This window comes from Nanorana parkeri, unplaced genomic scaffold, assembly GCF_000935625.1.
Source record: "Nanorana parkeri isolate BGI_ZX_2015 unplaced genomic scaffold, ASM93562v1 scaffold112, whole genome shotgun sequence".
NCBI lineage: Eukaryota > Metazoa > Chordata > Amphibia > Anura > Dicroglossidae > Nanorana > Nanorana parkeri.
The window spans coordinates 1,646,079-1,666,431 of record NW_017306380.1 but is presented as its reverse complement, the minus strand read 5'-3'; the positions used below and the strand labels follow the sequence as shown (position 1 = coordinate 1,666,431).

At 42.1% G+C, this 20,353-nt stretch overlaps 1 protein-coding gene across 4 annotated transcripts in view; it reads right to left on the bottom strand.

Annotated features, from left to right (window-relative positions):
- The window catches only part of PKP4 (plakophilin 4), a 272,781-nt gene that overhangs the window by 7,633 nt on the left and 244,795 nt on the right, over positions 1-20,353 (bottom strand). For all 4 annotated transcript variants that reach the window (XM_018553154.1, XM_018553156.1, XM_018553157.1 and 1 more), the window contains 8 exons: positions 18,967-19,084; positions 15,474-15,662; positions 14,112-14,285; positions 12,369-12,519; positions 9,900-10,095; positions 7,996-8,080; positions 6,164-6,281; positions 3,118-3,249 (listed from right to left, as the gene is read on the bottom strand). In XM_018553154.1, the coding sequence (XP_018408656.1) occupies positions 3,118-3,249; positions 6,164-6,281; positions 7,996-8,080; positions 9,900-10,095; positions 12,369-12,519; positions 14,112-14,285; positions 15,474-15,662; positions 18,967-19,084 (1,163 nt within the window). The remainder of the gene's footprint in view (positions 1-3,117; positions 3,250-6,163; positions 6,282-7,995; positions 8,081-9,899; positions 10,096-12,368; positions 12,520-14,111; positions 14,286-15,473; positions 15,663-18,966; positions 19,085-20,353) is intronic.

The window sequence follows — 20,353 nt, the reverse complement described above, 5'->3', positions numbered from 1 at the left end:
TCATGGAGAATGGCAGACCTGCAGGCTGCATACAATGGCGCCGAGATCACGTGTACAAAAACAAGCGGTAGCTTCCCCGCTGTACATTTAGCCCTGCTTTCCCCAAAGCAGGGCTAAATGTAGCAAACTACCCACCCGGGCATCGGGAGATAGGAATTCCACACCCCTGCTGCCCCGAGGCCAGGCCTTGGTGGAAATGCGGCCCTGAGCATGTGACAGACAGGCGGTACTCCTGAGGTGTCAGTATGTGACAGGCAGGCAGTACACTTCGGCCCCGTTCACACCTGAGCGTTTTAACGCGCGTTCCTACGCTCGGTAAAACGCGCAACAGGTGAAAACCCATGTTTGCCTATGGGCATGGTTCTCACCTGCACGTTTTACCGCCCGTTCGATCGCGGGATAAAACGCCATACGCCCAAAGAAGTACATGAGCTTCTTTGGGGCGTATTGACGCCCGTATCCCGCTGTTATCAACCGGATACCCCCTCGGAAACTCGCGTTTGACGCGCGTTTCTTTTACCGCAAATCGCGGTAAAACCGCGCTGTAAGAAACGCGCGGCAAACGCGAGTTTCCAATACGCTAAGGTGTGAACCCAGCCTTAAGGTGACAGTATGCGACAGACAGGTGGTACTCCTGAGGTGACAATATGCGATGGGCAGGCAGTACTCCTGAGGTGACAGTATGTGACAGACAGGCGGTACTCCTGAGGTGACAGTATGCGACAGACAGGTGGTACTCCTGAGGTGACAGTATGCGACAGGTGTTACTCATGAGGCAACAGTATGCGACAGACAGGTGGTACTCCTGAGGTAACAGTATGTGACAGACAGGCGGTACTCCTGAGGCAACAGTATGCAACAGACAGGTGGTACTTCTGAGGTAACAGTATGCGACAGGCAGGTGGTACTCCTGAGGTAACAGTATGCAACAGACAGGTGGTACTTCTGAGGTAACAGTATGCAACAGACAGGTGGTACTTCTGAGGTAACAGTATGCGACAGACAGGTGGTACTTCTGAGGTAACAGTATGCGACAGACAGGTGGTACTTCTGAGGTAACAGTATGCGACAGACAGGCGGTACTCCTGAGGTGATTGATGAGCAAAATTCTTAGGAAGACAGTGTAGCGAACACGGAGAGGCAGAAAAAAATGCTGCACTTGTATTGGAAAAAAATCTACATAAAGTGTTACAGTGACAGTACTAGATGTAAGCGAAACAAAATGCTACATTGAAATAGCTGCTTATACTATGAGTCTAACTGTTCCATGATCTGGGTGTTTGCTGAAAATGAGTATTTCTGCCCCACAAAGTGAGAAGTGGCCTCTGATTATATACTCCCAGTGACAATATAGGTGCCCTTACTAATGAATTCTCTTCTGAAAGTTAATGGCACAGACACCCCTACTCCTCCCAGGGGGGACGCTCCTCTTAATGAACTCTTCCAGACTAAGCTTTGGTGGGAAGCATGGAAAGACTGGAGACATAGCAGACAGCTGCTCCACTCCGGTATAATCTGACAACTGTCACAATTCATTACTTATGAGAGGCGTAATAAATTGCTTTCAATTCATGCTGTATTCCCACAGTGTTTACAATAAAGGGGTATCAGGAACCTCATTAAGCTGGATGCCTTTGAATCTCATAGCATTACATAATAGCTCCTGCTTTCTCTGTGGAAAGAAACTAGACTGTAATCTCTTAAAGCTCAACTACAGCCAAAATGTTTAACTTTATTTTTCTAGTCTTTGATAACATGGGTAAAATGAGTGCTGGAGATCCACTTGACACCCCCCCTCTATTTTTTTCACTTACGTAATGTTTCACACAGTTATACTCGCCTTAATCTGTGGTCCCCGACAGCCACGTCTCCTCCGCTCTTCAGTGATGGAATGTAGGTGGCCGCTTCTAGCGGCACCCACATCCCATTCTGACGACGTGCAGGTCCTGTACTCACTACAATACATATACTGTATGCATAATGATGTCGACAAGAGGGGCAGCAATAAGACCAATCAGTGACTGGCACGCAGAGAGGTCATAACTGGAACCAGCGTGATGGAAGATTGTGGGTTAAGGTAAATAACTTAAAAGATGTACATGACACCATCATCTCTTTGGGTGCTGTACTAAGTGCAACAAACAACCAAGGCCGGGCCCATCGGAATGCAACATATATTCATCTCCGCACCGGGGAAGGGAGTGGGAGCTTAAAGAGGGCTAAAGGGTAAGCACTCTAGGAGGGATTTATCAAAACTGGAGCAGACAGAATCTGGAGCAACTGTGCATGGCAACCAATCAGCTTCTCTCTTTCATTTTCAGATCTTAACTGATCAAACCGAATAGAGAAGCTGATTGGCTGCCATGCTCCAGTTTTGATACATTCCCCTCTCCGTGTTTTAAAGTCACTTATCCTTTAAAAAGCAGATATCTTAGTGATCCAGATCCAAGTCCTGCAAACTAAACCAAGACTTAACTTACAGACTTCAAATTTTAACCACATCCCCTTAACATCCACATAAGAGCCCCTCAGAATCCACCAAGCTGCCTCAGTGAAGCTCAGCTCACCTTGCACCCCTCTCTGCAGTGACTCAATAGCCTTCTAATCAGGAAGGTAAACACAGAGCAGAAGGATGAGCTAAGCTTCTGAGTCAATGCTTGGAGTGGGGTTCAGGGAAAGCTAAACTGCTGTGACAAGGACTTGAACTCTAGTGCTTTTGCTGTGATCCTTGAGAATGAATTGCTCCATGGTGCCTGCACCTACAGGAGGTCAGACAGCGTTTGTTTTAAAACTCATGTACTGCTGTTATGAACATGTTAACACATAGCTTCACTTTCATAGGTTCACTTTGCGTTGTCCTGGTCACTAGTACTCATAACAAACTGTACAGTTTAACACTGCTACAGGGTATGAAATAACGTCCTCTATATGCATATTCTGAGCACACATCAATGATTATAGAATTAGAGCATTGTTACCATGGTAGAAAAAGCAGTATGGTGCTCTTAGTAGAAAGCAGCTTTAAAAAAATCCTGGGCTGACTTTTGATGAGTTGCTACAGCAGGACTTTCAGACCACACTGTCAGATTAGTGTAAAGACAGCAAGGGTTCCCTTACCACTGTATATGTCCTTGTGAACCAGGGACTCTCCTTGGCTGTTGTAGTATTGCATAGAGGGCTGCGTTCTCTCATAGCCGGAGTGTGGCTCCCGAATGCCTAGCAGAGCTGGTGAGGATGATGTGCTGCCCACTGTAGTGTGACAAAAAGAAGCATTATTAATATTGGATTTTATTATCACAGCTTATCAAACACAATGAATGACTGTCTCAGATTCCTCTAAGAAGTAATCCTTCACAATATAGAGGCAGCAGTGCGAGGGGCGGGTATGTGTGGTCTGTATATACACAGAGCACCTCTGTGTACAGAATAGAATGGTCACTGGAATCATGGAAACCTGGCTTTAGAATTCTATTCTATTGAGCCACAAAGGTTCGGTGACAGAAATTCCATAGTAAAAGTTATTGGAGAGGGTTTCACAAACCTATTTACAAAAGACTGTTCCAAGAAAGCCTCAATATAGACCCAAGTCTCTTCAGCTATATCTCAAACCTTGTCTCAAAGTATCACACTAACCGTCCCCTCCGCTGTTCAAAGGAACTCCTGCTCTCCAGCTCCCTCATCAACTCCTCCCATGCTCGCCTCCAGGACTTCACTAGAGTCTCTCCCATCCTATGGAACTCTTTAACCCAACCTGTCTATCTCCCACTCTGAGTGCCTTTAGGCGATCCCTTAAGACTCATCTCTTCAGGGAAGCCTACCCCACCTCAACCTAACCACTGAACTATCACTTTCTCAAACAATTCATCCCCACACAGCTCCCTCCTCATGTATCACTTGCCCCTCCCTTTTAGATTGTAAGGCCTTATGGGCAGGACCCTCCTTACCATCTTGTCTTGAATTGTATTGATTGTAATGTCTTCCCTATATTGTAAAGCGCTGCGCAAACTGTTGGCACTATATAAATCCTGTATAATAATAATAAAGCCTTGTCTTAAAGTATGTCAAGCTCACAACTTTTATTTACTTTTGGATAAGTTTGGGAAGGACTAGAACCTCTGCCTGGTGTTCATGCTATCTGTTGTTCCATTATTGGCTGACTTTCTGGAGAGATCTCCCCACTTCTTGTCAGGTAAAAGGTCAGCATGACAGAAGTCCTGGATAAAAGCAAAAACCGGCTAGGGCTTATAATCCTCTCTCGCCCTACCCAAAACTAAGAAAGAATGTTGGTTGGGCATACACTTTGAATGCGAGTTCTGTATACATTCTTGTATTGCAGTTTTAGGGCCTATTCACACTTGCCCATTTTCCTGCAGAATGTTAGTTCATGAATATGTATTTCAAGTATAAATCCCATTCTTTCCTATATGGCTGGTTTACATCTATGCACTGATGTTTAGTTTGTTTCTAAAGAAATACAAAAGGAACTTTAATACACACGTCTTACCAACGTGCATACATAGGTATGAATGAATCCCAAATATTTTGCACCTCCAGTGAGGCAGTGCTATACTAGTTACTGGTTAACTTTTGCTTCTTCCCTAGATTACAAAATCTGCAACGGGGTGTTGTAGCCCTGAACGTACACAGAAACCCTTGTTCTGCACGCAGGGGTGTGGGATTTAACATTGGCAGACATCTGTCTTGGGTCATTAGTATTTTGCCTTAATTTCGATAGTGTTTTTGTGAAATATGTAATTTAAACAGAAAACTGTGCTGAGAGAAATAAGTAGCCTGCCACAGCCGATCTCTTGAAGATGCAAGCAGTCTGTCAGTCAGCAATAGGAATCTATTAATTTATTTCAGTGGATTACCGGACTGTATATTGCACATGCACAGCTCTCTGTACCATGCTGTGCTGAAAACACATTAACTCCCATGCCCATGAGTTATGTTATCCAAGGACGGCCAAAGATGCTGAACCTGGAAGCCCAGGCAAAGATGTCAGCGGTGGCAAAAAAGTTGGAACCGTGGCAAGTTAGCTCTGCTTTAAAAGAGAACCTGTCAGGTCTCAATCTAGCACTCCCCTGCACGGTTATTACTCACCACAACTGCCATTCCTTTCTCCAACCCTGACCTCCCTGCTGAGTCCTGCAGCGATACAGAGGTTGGAGGAAGGAATCAGCGCCTGGGGGACACAGGCAGTCAACATTACCAGAAGTCTGAAATTGACAGAGGCTGCACTGCTGGAACAGAGGAGAGGTGGAAGAAATGATCCCCAGAGAGAGGCGAGTATACATTTTGTCCTAAATCTTTACAGACCTGACAAAATCTGTTTACCTATTGGTTGAAATAGCTGGTACTTTTCCAAGCGGCCTTTTTAGTACTGAGTGCCAGGAACATACCTCAGCATTTATATCCAAGCACAGACACCTTAATCCAATCACCATGCAATGTATCAAGGCAGATATTGATTGTCCAGAAACTGGCCAGGTTATGTTCCTGATACCTCATTAGAACGGAAGAAGATGCTTGGATAAGCTGCAAAATGTCTTCACCATTACAGTAGTAGTCCAGTTTAATATGACTACCTAAAAGCTATACCATGACCTGGAAAAATTAGAACCTTCACAGACATAGGAGGAAAGTAAAATATACATTTCATATTCTCCTCTTTAAAACATAGGATTCCCATTATAAAGCTATTCCAGGGACAGTCATTGGATTAGAAAAGAACAAATGAGACTTAAAAACAAGTAAAACATATTAGAAAAAGCAAATTAGATGACCCAAGTGTTCAGATTCTGTACATTCAATGAAAGCGGTTACACCGTGCAGAGCACACACTAAAGTCTGGGGAAATGTTTAGGTAAAGCCATGCCCTAGGCACGCAGTGATTATTTTAGTAATACATCTTAGCATGCAAAGCTTAGTTTGCTGTCAAATTGCCTCCATGTCTGCCAAGCACATTAATGGAAATGAAAGAGTCTGAAGCTGCAGGGACCGGAATCAGACAGTCTTGTCAAAATCAGCATGTGTTAAAAGAGCAGCACTGGCTCCATGACAGATGCACAGTGCTGGGGACGGTTTTGTGCTGTGTAAGGATATGCTTGTGCCTCTTGGTTGTGTGCAGACCTTTCCTCGTATCATGTGATTCGCTTCTCACCTGACTGGATTATGGGTGACATCTGCTGATTAGTGGTCGATAAAGACGGGTGGGATTTGAATCGGTCACGTTCTAATGTGGAAACTGGAGTGATAAAATGAGACTGATTCCATCCATCCTGCAAAGAAAAGCTCATTAAAAGACCGCAATTAAATGATAAACATTATGTGACAGAGCTATAAAAAAACATTCACAACTGTGGATATAAGAGTCTCCACGGCTGAACAGAAATTGAAATGTTTGACATTTATGTAACTTTTATGTGCAGCCTATTTCTGTATGTCAGCAGAAGGAAAAAGGCGGCAGCAAGGAAAAAAAGGTAGATTTCTTAGGAATACTCAACAGGTAGTATTGATCCCCACTATTCCATATTTTTTTTATACATCTCCTGTGCGGACTGTGCTTTTAAAACCTTTCACCATTTATATTGAATGGATTGTTTTGGAAGTAGCTGATGTAAACCATACAGGTAACCTTAATAATAGTAGTAGTATTTCCTATCTTTGCTAGAGTGACTCTAGTCAAAAGGCTTTAACATGAAGCTGGGACCAAAATATGGACATTAAACTACTTATAATCTTTGCAAGAAGTAAATAAACGTTAATTCACACCAGGTGTATTGAGATGTGATGTTCTGAGTGGATTAACGTTGGGCATAGTGTTGAATAAAGTCCCAGTTTAATAAAGTTGATGGGAAAAAAAAAAAGGCAAGCAATGCATTGTAACAATGCATTACAGCTCACATACACAACACTTACCACTGCATGCCCACTTGTTTGAATGGGCCCCAAAACAAACGCTCACTGGTCTGCATAGCTGCACAGACTGTGGAAAAATTCATCCTCAAGGGTCCCAACAGATACTCTAAAGTCAGTTTTCAGCTGGTTTCTGAACAGTTTAGATTACCTGGTGTTTGTTTACATTAGAAGGCAAAGGGAAACTGGGTTGGGATTCAGTGCTTCTGTTGTAAATATTGAGGATGAATTTCTCCACTGTTCTTGCAGTGGGGTCAGTGAGGGTGTGTGTTAAAACGTATATTTACTGATTGTAAAGAATATGAAAGTATTTAAATGGCTAGACAATGACCCTTCTGGTTTATTCCAGAATTACAGCTTGCAAGGATTAAACAGTGGTCCTTCCCTCCCTGCTCCTTTACAGTAAGAAGCAGAGAGAGGCTGAATTTATTAGCACAGCATTGTGTTTTTTAGGTTGTTATCTAGGTCAAATCTATACAGTTCCATTGTAAACATCTTTGCTCAGGAATCACTGGACATAATGTCTCACTTTTTATTTCTCCTGCTACAGTTTATCTCATATCACAAACAACTTTCTGGTTTACCACGGTTATTAACTCTTGGTAACATGACTGGACGAAGCCTGGCTTCACTCTCAACATGGGAGCTTGTGGCAGGCCATACAGTGTAGGAATTTCCATTAGCAAAAACCACGAACTGTATTGTGAGCATACAGGAGGAAAAAAAAAATCTGGATATTTGTTTCGGATCCAAAATGTCAACTGTGTGAAAATATAAAACCTATGATCTATTTTGCCTGGCGACAGGAGCAGCAAGAATGTGCAGCAAGCTGTATTTTAGAATCATATCATCCTATGTCCCTTACAGTTCCATGATATGGGTGCCTTGCAATTGTTCAGATGTCATGTGCAGCAATACTGTCAACATAACAGGAAAAAACCCCAAAAGTCACATTATATAATGATCTTTCTCGGTGTGTAGTCAACTAAAACCATCTGGCAACACAACATGAACTCTAGAGCACACAGAAGTGTAATAACACAAATGTAAAATGTGAACATATCATGGCAGAAGTACCTTCTTATAAATGCTACGGAGGTCTCGATACTGCCACAACGTATTTAACACCTGGGCTGCTGCTTTCACCACTTTCAACGAAGATCTGTAAGAAAAAAACCCATAAAAAGATTATTCAAAAGCCAACAGTAATCACAGTGGGTAGAAATAACGGCAGTCACAGATGACATTTGAAAGCTTTAATGGAATCAGTAAGTCTGAATCTGAACTAGAAAACTACAGATATCCCAGAAAACACAAATACTCCAAGTGGAAGGTTCAGTGAGGGATTGGGAGACATCAGACCTATGAACCATGTGCCTGAAATGCACACTGAGATTGCCAACATATTATTTATTGGCTCAGGAGAAATACGTGTAATCTCAGCACTGTTGGTATGACTCACAAAACAACTGCCAAGGAGGGAAAGCAGCACCCCGTTCATACATTCATTTAGAAGTAAACCAGTGTGCATTTTTAGACTGCATGTAAATAATCATTTGATCAAGACCCCCTCTCCATATAGTACCCGAGAACCCCTCTATTATACACAGCAACTTGGTGTCACACGGATGCACCGTTTAGATTTTATCTGCAGCATCACCTACTGGTAATATCTAGTATTGTAATGCAACCATTAGAATCTAATGAGGTTCAATGAGTACCTACGAAATAGTACATGAGCTACTTTGGGCAGATTTCAGCACCTTTTGTCCCATAGACTCAATAGAAAACGCTTGAAAAACGTGCACTGCAAGTTTTTTGCACGCGTTTTGCCCATTCTCACAAAAATGCCAAAATCGGCTCACATTAATGTGCAACTTACTGTAGGCATGTAAAGTGTGTGCAAAAAACGCTCAAAAAAGACGCCTGCAATAGGTGCCACTTATGTGTGAATGCAGCCCTACAATTTCTTTTTTCTGTAGAGTAGCCACAGCCAGATTCAATCAGCCTTTACTCAATAGCATGCTGTAGAGAAGACCAATGCTATTCAGGTGTACGCAGTGGTCGAACACCCCACCGCCCACTCTAAATCTGAGCTAGAGCTGTGCAATAAGCAGAGAGCATGAGCTTTCCTGACTGCACAGCTCTAGCTCAGACTCAGCAGGGGGTTTGTTGGACTGCTGCAGGGAGACTGCTGCCTCCACACAGACCCCAAAGTCACTCTCTGCAGCATGCAGGCTGAGGACAGGCTCATTTATTCTGACTGTAGCTGCTTTACAGCAAAATCAGAGTTAAGAGTTTAAAAAACTTTTGTTTTTGTTCAATGAATTAAAACAAATGTTAACTGAGCGTCCCCCAAACAGACTGCTAGCCTAATAATGCACTAGAAATTATCCAAAATGAACCATCCTGGGAACACCATGATGATAACTTAAGAGTTCAAATGACTGAAAAGCTTGGCAATCCTTAATGAGCTACTTTCACCAGGTCATAATTTGATTCATAATACCTGGAGATGTAAAAACAGAGATGAACTGTATTAAACTGACAATGTAACGGCATACAGGCAAGACGCCGTGACTTTCAAGTAGGCAAAGAAATGAAATTTGGATTAAATCTAATAAGAAGGATAATACAATTTTGATAAGAACATGACTCTTCGCTGTCCCTTCGCTCCTGCTGTGAAACCAAATGACCAGATGTTTCTAATGAAGATGTAGCATGAATTAATGAACGGATGAGTGTAGAAATGGATAATATGTTTATGGAAATTCAGAAAGTGCAGATGTATTGCATTCATTTATACGGAGTGGTGTGCTGTGAACAAGTTTGCAGAAATTAATAATTAAAAGCAACAAGTTACAAGATGTTGTTGAAAAGAGAAGGCCCAGCTGATCTTGGGAATGTACAGAGCCAAAATGTGCTCATTGCACAAAATGTCTGTCTCAGGCCAGCAGATTACACATCTGAGGAATACATGCCTTTCCCCTTTTCCTTTGGTGATGTTCACTAGTTTCTCAATTCCTCCGGTGTCCGCCAAAGCCTTTGCGTTCTCCATGTTCTTGCTGGTGACCTCATGCAAAGCACAGCAGATGGCAGCCACAGTGTCATCTGACAAAACGATGGGGCCATTGCCCCCTGGAAGCCGGTTCACCAGGTCCCGCATTGCATATTTGCCTGTCAAAGGAAAATAAATATGGGCAAAGACACATGAAAATAAAACATGCACTATGTATATCATACATATCAATTCATTAACTGGAAACAATGGTGTGAAATGTTACCTAAAACCATAAGTATTTATGCAAATCCTGCTGCAGTTTAAAATTGATAGGAAAGTGTTAAAGTGTATCTAGAGAAAAAAAAACAATCCCCCAGTTTTGAATAGAGTGGGAAATGGTTACAATTTAGGGATGTTCAGATACCAGTAGCTGTATCGGTGCCGATACTTGGCCTTTTCACTAGAACTACCAGGGTTGCAGCGGTTGCAACTGTGACCGGGCTTTGGCGCTCCCCCACTGTCCTGAAATCATTAGTCTGTATTATTTTAGAAAAACTGTCATATGATACTAAACAAAAAATGTATTAGTGATTGTATCTGTTAGTACTTGGACAGTATCAATAAAATACTTATAATTTTGTAAACGGTCTGTGCCTGGTCATAGGAAGATTTTCTAAGCCTGTGCCTGGTCATTGGGAGATTTTCCTTCACTCCTTGTTCAGAGACAAAAACGAAGTGAGGGGAAATCCTCTCTGCATTACCATGAGTAGAGACACTCCTGTTAGAAGATTTCTCCTCCATTTCTTTTCTAGCGACTGTAAAATATTGCAACTCTTACTTTTCTGCCCTAGTTACAATGGACATAAGGACAAATAGAGAGGGTGTCCCCCCTGGCAGAGACTCAGACAGCAATGAAAATCCAACAAGGGTTCTAGCCCTTCTCTACTCTGATGTTAAAACTAAATCTGGCTTAAAAAATACTTTTAAAGGTGTCAAACAGCATGGTGCCGGAGTATGGCAGGATTAAGAAAGTTAGAGCTTTCTGCCACCATTTTCTGCTCTGAGGTCACAGGTTTAGTAGATTGGTGTGCTTCTAAACCCCTCCCCCCTCCAAAAACAAAAAAAAACAAAACCCAAAAACACTTGTTTAGTGACTGAGACATTTATTTTACTAAAAAGCACTGTGCATTAAACAACTGCCACATCCATTGCTCTGTAGTAGCTTCCTACTGGCTTGTGATGCTTCTCTTTAGAAATAAAGAACAAGATTATCACTACACCAAGGTATGCTGGGGGAAATTCTTATTTTAGCTTCCCGATAATGACAGCAATGTACTAGGCCTGCATGTTGGAACGGCCACTTGTAGCCTGTGACAGGGTAACAAGACAGGGGCACAACTTGCCACCCTTGCCACAGATCTTTGCCACCCTATTATAGAAGTGCCCAAACAAGGGCCTTCACTACAGGATCACCAAATATCTTAATGACAGCTGCAAATTAAAAAATATGAAAAACAGCCTTCAGAGTTATATTAAAGCGGAACTAAACTGCATGCTGCAGGGGAAACTCTCCCATGGAAGACTTTCCCCCTAATCTACAGGTCCACACTTGTTGTTGCCCCACCATCTTAATCTATGCCACTTTTTCTGGTCCTCCCCTTTTGCCTATGGATGATGCTACTCCTGTGCATCATCGCCGCACCCGCCTCCATTCTATTCATCTTATATTTTTTTGGGCCAGGAGTGCACAAGCAGCGTGAACAAAGACAATAACTGTTAGGGGAAGTTGATTGGCAGAAAAGACAAACAAAGTCTCTCCTAGCCCAAAACTCTACCTTTTTATAGGGTTTAGGACTACAATAATATAGCTTACATGAGATTTTTTGTTGGGGTTCATTAAAGCTGAACTCTGGGATAAGCAAATATTGTCTAAATACAAGAGGCACATGTTTTCGTAATTGAGGTTTGGTCTGATATGCGTATTCCTTCCAGATATGTGCAATAATCGAGTATCTGCACAGGTTATGTACAGCACAATGACCACTAAGGTGATATGCGGGTTTGCAAATGTATTTGTCGTATGCAAAGTGGATTTATATCCTTTGTTGCTATTGATGAATATATTTAAATTAAAATATTCATGCCCGCAGCTCTGCTTTAAACAAAAGGATCACCATGACTGCTGGACATTACGCATTTTCGAACGGAAGTCAGCATATTGCAGGTTTCCTTGAAATGAAGTACATGTTGGCCTTCGCAGGGAACGCAATTACTAGGTCTCTACTCTCACATTTAGCTGTCCTGGGTCAGTGTAAGTTTTCTGTCTTGTGATATGAGCAAAAATAGTTTACTCTAAAGGGAGAGGATAAAATGGGAATGTTTTATCAACTTATAAAATAATTCCTCAGCAATCAATACAACCATAAATCTCTGTGCCTTCACTACGTACCAATTAGCTCTTTGTTGCGGACATCTAATGCCATATTTCTCAGTGCCGTGGCCACAGAAGACACCACTCTGTCGTTATCCATCCTCAGCAGCTCCACCAGTATGGGCAGTCCTTTCTCCTTTCTGACAGCCGCTCTGATGTATGCTGCAAACTGCAGAGACAGAGGGAAGACAGCAGATTATTTACAATGCTGGCAGGAGATACTTCACCGGTCATCTCTGCCTTGCTATCCAATATTCATTACTGCTAGTAGCTGAATGTAATATCCAGAGGCCTGAACCAGACAAACACATTATTAAATATAAGACTATTGACCCCTTCATGAATGATCCTAGGTTATCCAGCATTGCATCACTTTATTAACTCGTTCCTAAGGATAACTAATTGAATTTAGGATCGGTATGTTTTAATGTAATTTAAGAAAAAAGGGGTACAAATTGGGAATCATACAGTACTAATGTGGTTTATAAAACCTGCATTATTTCCCTGTAGCCGGGCACTGCATCTATTACTCAAAGTTTTCAAAGGCAAATCAGGTTTACTGCTTTAGCCATAATGAGCGCATTACTAATCTTGTATATTGCGTATTAAATCATCCTTTTTCTACTCTCTCACAATGTAACGAAAAGAATTAAAACTTATTTTTTTCATACATGAAAATTATTGATCAAAAAAAAAAAGTTAGACACAAACACTACATTTGTATACACAATTTCTTCCTATAAAGTGGAACTCTAGAAAAAAACTTTTTGAAGCTTTGAATAAAACAGGGAAGGGTCATTACAAGCTATTTCAGGGTCCCCCCATCTGACAGATGTCCCGACTTCATGCCCAAGATACAAAAATATGACCTGGAAATTTCCCCAAAGATGGAGATATGAAATGTCAATGCTGACGGTTGTCACCAGAAGCGGTGTCCTCATTAGAATGTATCCCTATCTGCCCTTGTCCAGTGACAACTGAAAACATGTGTTTTACCATCACTTTTTTGCCCCAGCGACACTGGTCACCAAAACAAATAGTGAGGGACACATACAGCAATGCATACCGGAAAGAGGTCGTCACCATTCAGAGCATTCAAAACTGAATTAAAAAAAGTTGCATCTATCTAGGGTTCAACTTTAATATTGTGTAACATTAGCGCTCCCTAAAAATGTATTCACCCGTTCATTTCTTTTAAGCCATACCAATTACTCTTATTTGTAACCCCTTTTAAAACTAAACATATAATTGTGCATACAACTGCAATGCTGATTGCTTTATTAGTGGATCAGTTATGCACTTCTAAAGGCTTCCAGTTCAGCCAAGCTACATTGATCTGCACAGATCAATGCAGGCTTAATGCCTGGGCACATAAACAACTTTTCAAGCCACAGAGCTGCCATGAGGTGGGTTGCAGTGCATTGAGAAAACCTGAAGTCATCATCACTCACTGCAGCTCACCTGAATTTAAATGAATAAAATGTAATTTTGTGACACTGCGAGAGAGTTAAACACATTTACACAGCAGGCAGGCACTATGCATAGTGGGCAGGAATTGGTAAATCTCAGAAGAACTAAAAGGTCTAGCTGGTGCATTAAATATTGATGTTTGAGTTCCTCAACAGCTGATGAGCAAAACCTTGCCCTTCATCCCTCTAACCCTCTTGATAAAGAGCAAAGTGCAACAGCCCACATCAATTAACCATAAAGTACCTCACTGTGACCTTACTTTCAGACTGATTAATATGCCAGTGATATTACCTTCCAGTTCCCAGCAGAAAGATTTTGAAGAGACCCGGCAGAACCTTCCAAAGTGGCCGGGTTTGAGCTTTCGGCCAGAAGAGTTAGATATGGCTTTACTACAGTGGGGTGCCAGAGCATTTCAACACCTTTCGGAGACTGAGATAATCCAGGAATGGGGCCCACACCATCCCACTGCAAGAGAATAAAAGAAATAATCACAAACCAAACAGCTGTCAAATATCTTCTTTAAAAAAATCTCCAGCGTCTTTAAGATCTGTACACAGTAAAATGTACAAGACATGGCTACCTACCACGCTTTATGTACACTATAGGTTCACAACCTGATACCTGCTCACAACTCCTATTTGCTAGGAAACTGGCCTGAAACCTTGGACCACAGCACTGGCTTGATGTGAAGGTTGAATGGCCACAGACAGAAGAATGGTGGAAGGACAACTAAGCACAATTATAATGATGATTATATATGATGAACAAAGCTGGTCCCATAAAAAATATCAAGAACTACTGAGACCCTCGCCGACTCTTAGGATTGAAAAGCCATTGTAGCAATGTTGCTTTTGCATGCAAAGTTATTTTAACGATCTTCAAATTCTGGTTGTTATCACAGCCCAATGGCAGATGTTTCAAGGCACATACTAACTTATTACTCAATACGTCCTTTGCAGGGGGCACCCTGATTCCATTCTGTACACAGGCTTCACCTTTTGCCTCAGCAGGGGTACAAATGATGATTTTGTGGAATAAATTTACTTGCAGACATTTGGTGTCACCTAGTCTTAAGCTGCATTATTATTTATAACATTTATGATAACACAGGAGGTTCCCTTTAAAGTAAAATTGTCATCAACGCTAAATAACTACTTTGAGCTCTAAACTAATAATTGGCTTCCAGATGTAATAACAAATGACTAATTAAAGAATAATCGCACTGTCAGTTTAAATCGCTTTATCAAGCTTTGCCCCTGCAGCCAGTACAAATACAGCAAGTGATCAATGACAGAAGCAGTCTTGCCGGGACTCTTGCCTGCCGCCTTCTGGTGTAGTATAACCTGCTGTAATATTGTTGAAGCTATAACTGATGACACTAGAGGGCGGTTTCAGGAGAAAGGTTGCTTTCAGTCCAACACAGAGCCCTATGATCATTTGCTGCTGCAACCACCCTGCAAGTATAGTTACCTCTTGAATATTGTGTGTTGTTGATGCTGCCAGCCAATAAAGTAATAATTTTACAAACATCACTACAGTTGCTCAAGAACACAAAAAGACTCAGCCAAGATCACCCAGTAGCAGGATAAAGCTGCTGAAGCATCATGGCTGCTATCTCTATATTCTTTCCCACAATCCTCTGTTTGCACTCACCAGCTCTTCCTGTGGCGGCCTTTTCTTCTTTTTCTTTTTTTTACCCCAACAGCTCGAGTCCGAGTCCTTGCTGGGGGATTCCTTGCAGAAGTCCTCCATTTCATTAATTCCCAGCAAGCGAGCTTGAGGCACTTCCAATTCTAGGCGGTAAGATAAGTTTCTTAGCGTACAGACACAGTTCTCCACTGTCTGCAAGAGAGGGAAGGCAGGCTGTCAGGGTCGGACACTCTCAAACACTCCATATGGCTGCGAGAAACGCTAGATAATTCGTTATGCCGCAGAAAGGCTTACTGCCATCTCACAAAGAAAGAAATTACGTGCTTTTTTAACAGCTGGTCCTAATCCTAATGGCTTGCAGAACAATTACAGAATTTAATGAATATATTCCAACAAGCAGACTATAAAGGAAACCTGACTGTCATTCTCACTGATTAGAATTTGGGCAATTATCTGGGCCATACATAACAATATGCTGGATTTGGGCTCTGCCACCCACTGCACCCACAGTGCTATTTTCCTGGGTGAGATTCTTCACCAGTGGTATTGAAATCTCAGGTTCCCACACTATGGTATTCTTGTTGAATACACTTTTTTTTTTTTAGACTTTAAAGTTACCCAAGAATATTTTTTATTACATAGTTACTCAGGTTGAAAAAAGACACAAGTCCATCGGGATCAACCTATAGAGAGAATACAATATTGTGATAACATTTTACATAATTGCAATTTCCAAATTTTTGTATTCTTACTTCATGCACACACCGGTGGATTCTCCTTCGAGCATCTGTATATATGCCAGAGAAAGGAAATCAACATTCTGGCTAACCAGTTACCAAGAAAATTCCAATTGCAAGAAAATTTATAGAGACCGCATTGCTTTCACTCAGCTGACTCACAGACTTTAATTTAGAGATAATAAAAACAGAGAGATGTCCAGCCTGCTGCTTCGTTGTACAGTCCCTGGCTGGGGCCAGGGAGGTGACCAAGCTATATAACTGCATTGCTGTACAGAAAAGTGAGGCCAGCTGGCTATGTTAGGACAAGTTCGCACAGGCTTCAGCTTGTATAAGGGCAGTGTGAACAGCAAGTTTTCATTGAGCATTTGAAAAGCTTTCAGCAAGATTTGTTGAAGAACCCAGGTTTTTCTGAGCACAGGGATCTGTTCTTCTAGAAAGACTTAAGAATGAAATTTGAGGATATTGTTTCTCTCATTAACTTCATTAAAAGAGAACTTTTGTTTTCACCATAGTTCTCTTTAGGGTCACAGGAGAACATATACTAATGTCCTTCTGTGACCCAAAACTCAGCATATCGCGAGCTATTGCCCACTATATACTGACTGCACAGAGCCGCAGTGAAGCCAGGAAGGATCCCGACAATTTTGTCGGGATCCACCCCCTGCTGCCTGATTGAACGTTGGCTCCGTCTCTCTAGAGCCAAAACCAGCTGTGCCCGCCCCCTCACCCGTCCGTCCCTGCAGTCAGCGCTGGAGGTACAGAGAGGGGAAGCCCTGTGGGGAGCGGTGACTGACAGTCATTGTTCTCTGTTGAGAGAGGATCGGGAAATGAGCGATCGACAGTATGTAAATCGCTCAGTTCTCGATTTATAGCGCTCAATGGTGACAGCTGCAGTGTCACACGTCGGCTCTAATTATGAGGATGAATGTAATTCGCTCTCCCCAAAATTCTCCTTTAACAATTGAATGCAGAAATCAGGGTTGTAATCATTTAAAGGAGAACTATGAGGTGAGTGCTTTTCACTCACCTCATAGTTCTAGCCAACCTGTGACGATGAGACTGTCACAGGTTGGCTCAGTAGATCGGGAGGTGAGCGAACACATATCGGCGTTCGCTCACCTCTCGATCCTGCCACAGCTCTCTGCCGTGACAGGGGAGGGGCTGGATTCCCCCCTCCGATCCGCCAGCGCTGACTGGCGGAACGGACGGTGGAGGGGGCGGGTACAGCTAGCTCTGCCTCTAGATAGGCAGAGCCAGCTGTCAGTCACGCAGCTGGGCGGATCCAGACATAATTGTCGGGATCCGTTTCAGCTGCGGCGTCTCAGTTTTTCCCGCAAGCTGTAGCTCGCGGTATACTGAGGCTAGGGTGACGGGAGGACGCTAGTTTGTGTCCTCCCATTACCCTAAGGAGAACTATGGGGAAAAGCCCTAACCCCATAGTTCTACTTTAACCCATCACAACCCCTCCTAACATAAAGCAACAGAAACAGGTAGAAATGTTAACCCTCAAGAAGCCAAGAAACCCTAACCAAAGTAAAAAGCAATTTAAACTGCAAGAAGCATTTTTTTAAAGCTTATGCTATATGAATGGGAACATACAGTACAACAAATATAAATATAGGTTATCCCAATTGGGCTGCAAAAGTGGAAATACAGTTTAAGCACAGCTTGATCTTGCCAAAAGCCTACAAGAGTCTGCTAGCAGCTTGTTTAAAGGTTAAGTTTACCTTTTAGACCATATTTAATGTTACACGCATATTCAGGGTGTAACATAGTCAACATCCACACTAACCCCCATCCCGCTCCTCCACTTACCTGAATCGCAGTGTTCTTCTCCCCACAGGCTACTACTCTTTTTAATGGTGCAGCTGTGTGTGCCATCAAGCGCCACAACAGAGGGACTTGCTCTCAATGGAATACAAGTGCGGTGATGTCACCGCACTAAAGTCCTTTGAGTCTTCCTCCTGTCCATGTTACGGAATATCTGTACCTCGATATGGACATTGACAGGAGGAAGAGTCTGCAGGAGCCATAGCATTGCATATCCTGATATCCACTGATGGTGGTTGCAATGCTGTACTGGCTCCAGAGCCCCCTTCCCCCCCCAAAAAAAATAAACACGATTATTTCTTATGTATATGTGTGCATTTATATTTAATTAGACTCTACCTTTAACGTGACAGTCAGAACTCCCATTAAGATGTGTCTAACATTCCCAAACTGGAGTTGAAGGGTGCTTAAGCCGCTCAAGGTTTGCTGGGAGCTTTACAAATACTTTGCAAAAGCCTACCAAAAATGTGATGTGTACTGAAGCCTATGTGAACTAGGCCCTAATCTCAGGACTGACTATCCAAAATTACATTTGGCAGGTAAAAATGCTCCCACGCATTCTTTTAATCTCTATATTTAGCTGTTTATCTGACGTTCAGCACTGAGACCTATGAATCCAGAACACTTGGTACCACCTGCAGCGCAGACACATGTAGAACCATGTGACCTGCCATAATCTAATTGATTAGAATCCCTGGAGGAAAGCAGCTGGGGGATTTGTGTTTAACTCTTTTGTCTCTGGGGACAATGAATTGTAGTATACAAAGCTAAAAAAAACTTATACGGAAACATCTCTGCAAATGTGCAAAAAGTCTGGAGGAGATAGCCTATGGCTGAGGTTCTAAGCACAGCGAAAAGCTTAATGCATAGTAAACGTCACTATGTAAAAGTGTGCTAATACTACCAGAATAAATAACAATAGATACCTTGCTGTCAAAATCTGATGTGTTCACGCAGGTCTGAATCACAAAGAGGAGGGAGTCTACCAGCCCTTCACAATATCTCATCTGCTTGCGAGCCTCTTCTCCCGCCGAACTCAGGTTTCTAAAGGAATAAAGGTACAACACAGAAAATCAATGCTGCCTATAAAAGACACCTTCCGACAGGGGTCAAATACAACATTAGGAAGCAGGTTTGAGAGTTGCTGCAGAAAACAGCAACTTCTAAGAGCAAATGGTGTCACATGTGATAGTTACAAATGACTAGCGCTGAACAAGAAGTACATGTAGATGAGAGTCTACCTTAAAAGACAATAGTAAAAGGGTCAGTAAGCGTAAATTGCAGTTTATCTAAGATCTATTTATAACATTTACAAGACTGTAGGATTCAATGCTGTGATGACACACAGAACAGTCCCTTTATAAAAGCTGGAGGGAAGGAAAGCACCGCCCTTGCATTGCACTGTCTTGACCACAAATATAATCTCCCCATCATAAAGTAAACCTGTCACAAGAGAAATACAGCGGCTGCTGTCTTTCTGAAAGTTTCACAGAGTTCGGCAATAGCAGCCCCCATATTTCTCACATGACTCTTTCTATAGGAGGTATGTATATAATAAGCATTTTGAGGCAGTATTTGTTCACTTTCTATGCAACATGTTTTATTTGCGTCACCTGCATACAACTATATACAGACATATTTCTATTATATCCCTATGTTCTATTATATTTAATGGAAACATGTATGATCTCTACAACTTACAGGGTATGTACAATCAAAACTTTTTTTTTGTATGAAGTAATTGGATGAAGTAATAAAAGCACTGCCCTTTTTTGCCATCTCTGTGCTGTGAATGGAGATTTCCCTTCACTCCCTGTCAGAGATTTAGGAAGGGGGGGGGGAGAAATCTTTGTCAGTGTAATAGGTGTCCCCATTGTAAGAATTACCTCTTTCTGTTCTAGTTCTTTTTACTACAGTGACAGTGGACAGCGTGACCAATAGAGAAGGTGAAATCTCTTGAATGGAGATACAAATAAAAAGAACTGAGATTCTAATCATTTCCTACTCTATCCAAAACTAGAAAAAAAAGTTTTAGCTACACACAGACTTTATTTACAGTCCTGGATGCTGAAAGTCTGGATTCCTTTTTTTAGTATTCATAACTGCACTAATGTATACAGGCCATTTATAATCAACTTAAAGTAACAGGATCCTGCCAGCTACATGATGAACACTTGCACTGCCAGATATTCCTCAGTGTTGTCAGTTCACACATTTCGACTTCAACTTTTACAATAAACAGATAACACAAATACATTAACAGAGGTTCTAATGAAACATTCACAAGGAGGGGGGGGGGGGGGTAGGAACCAG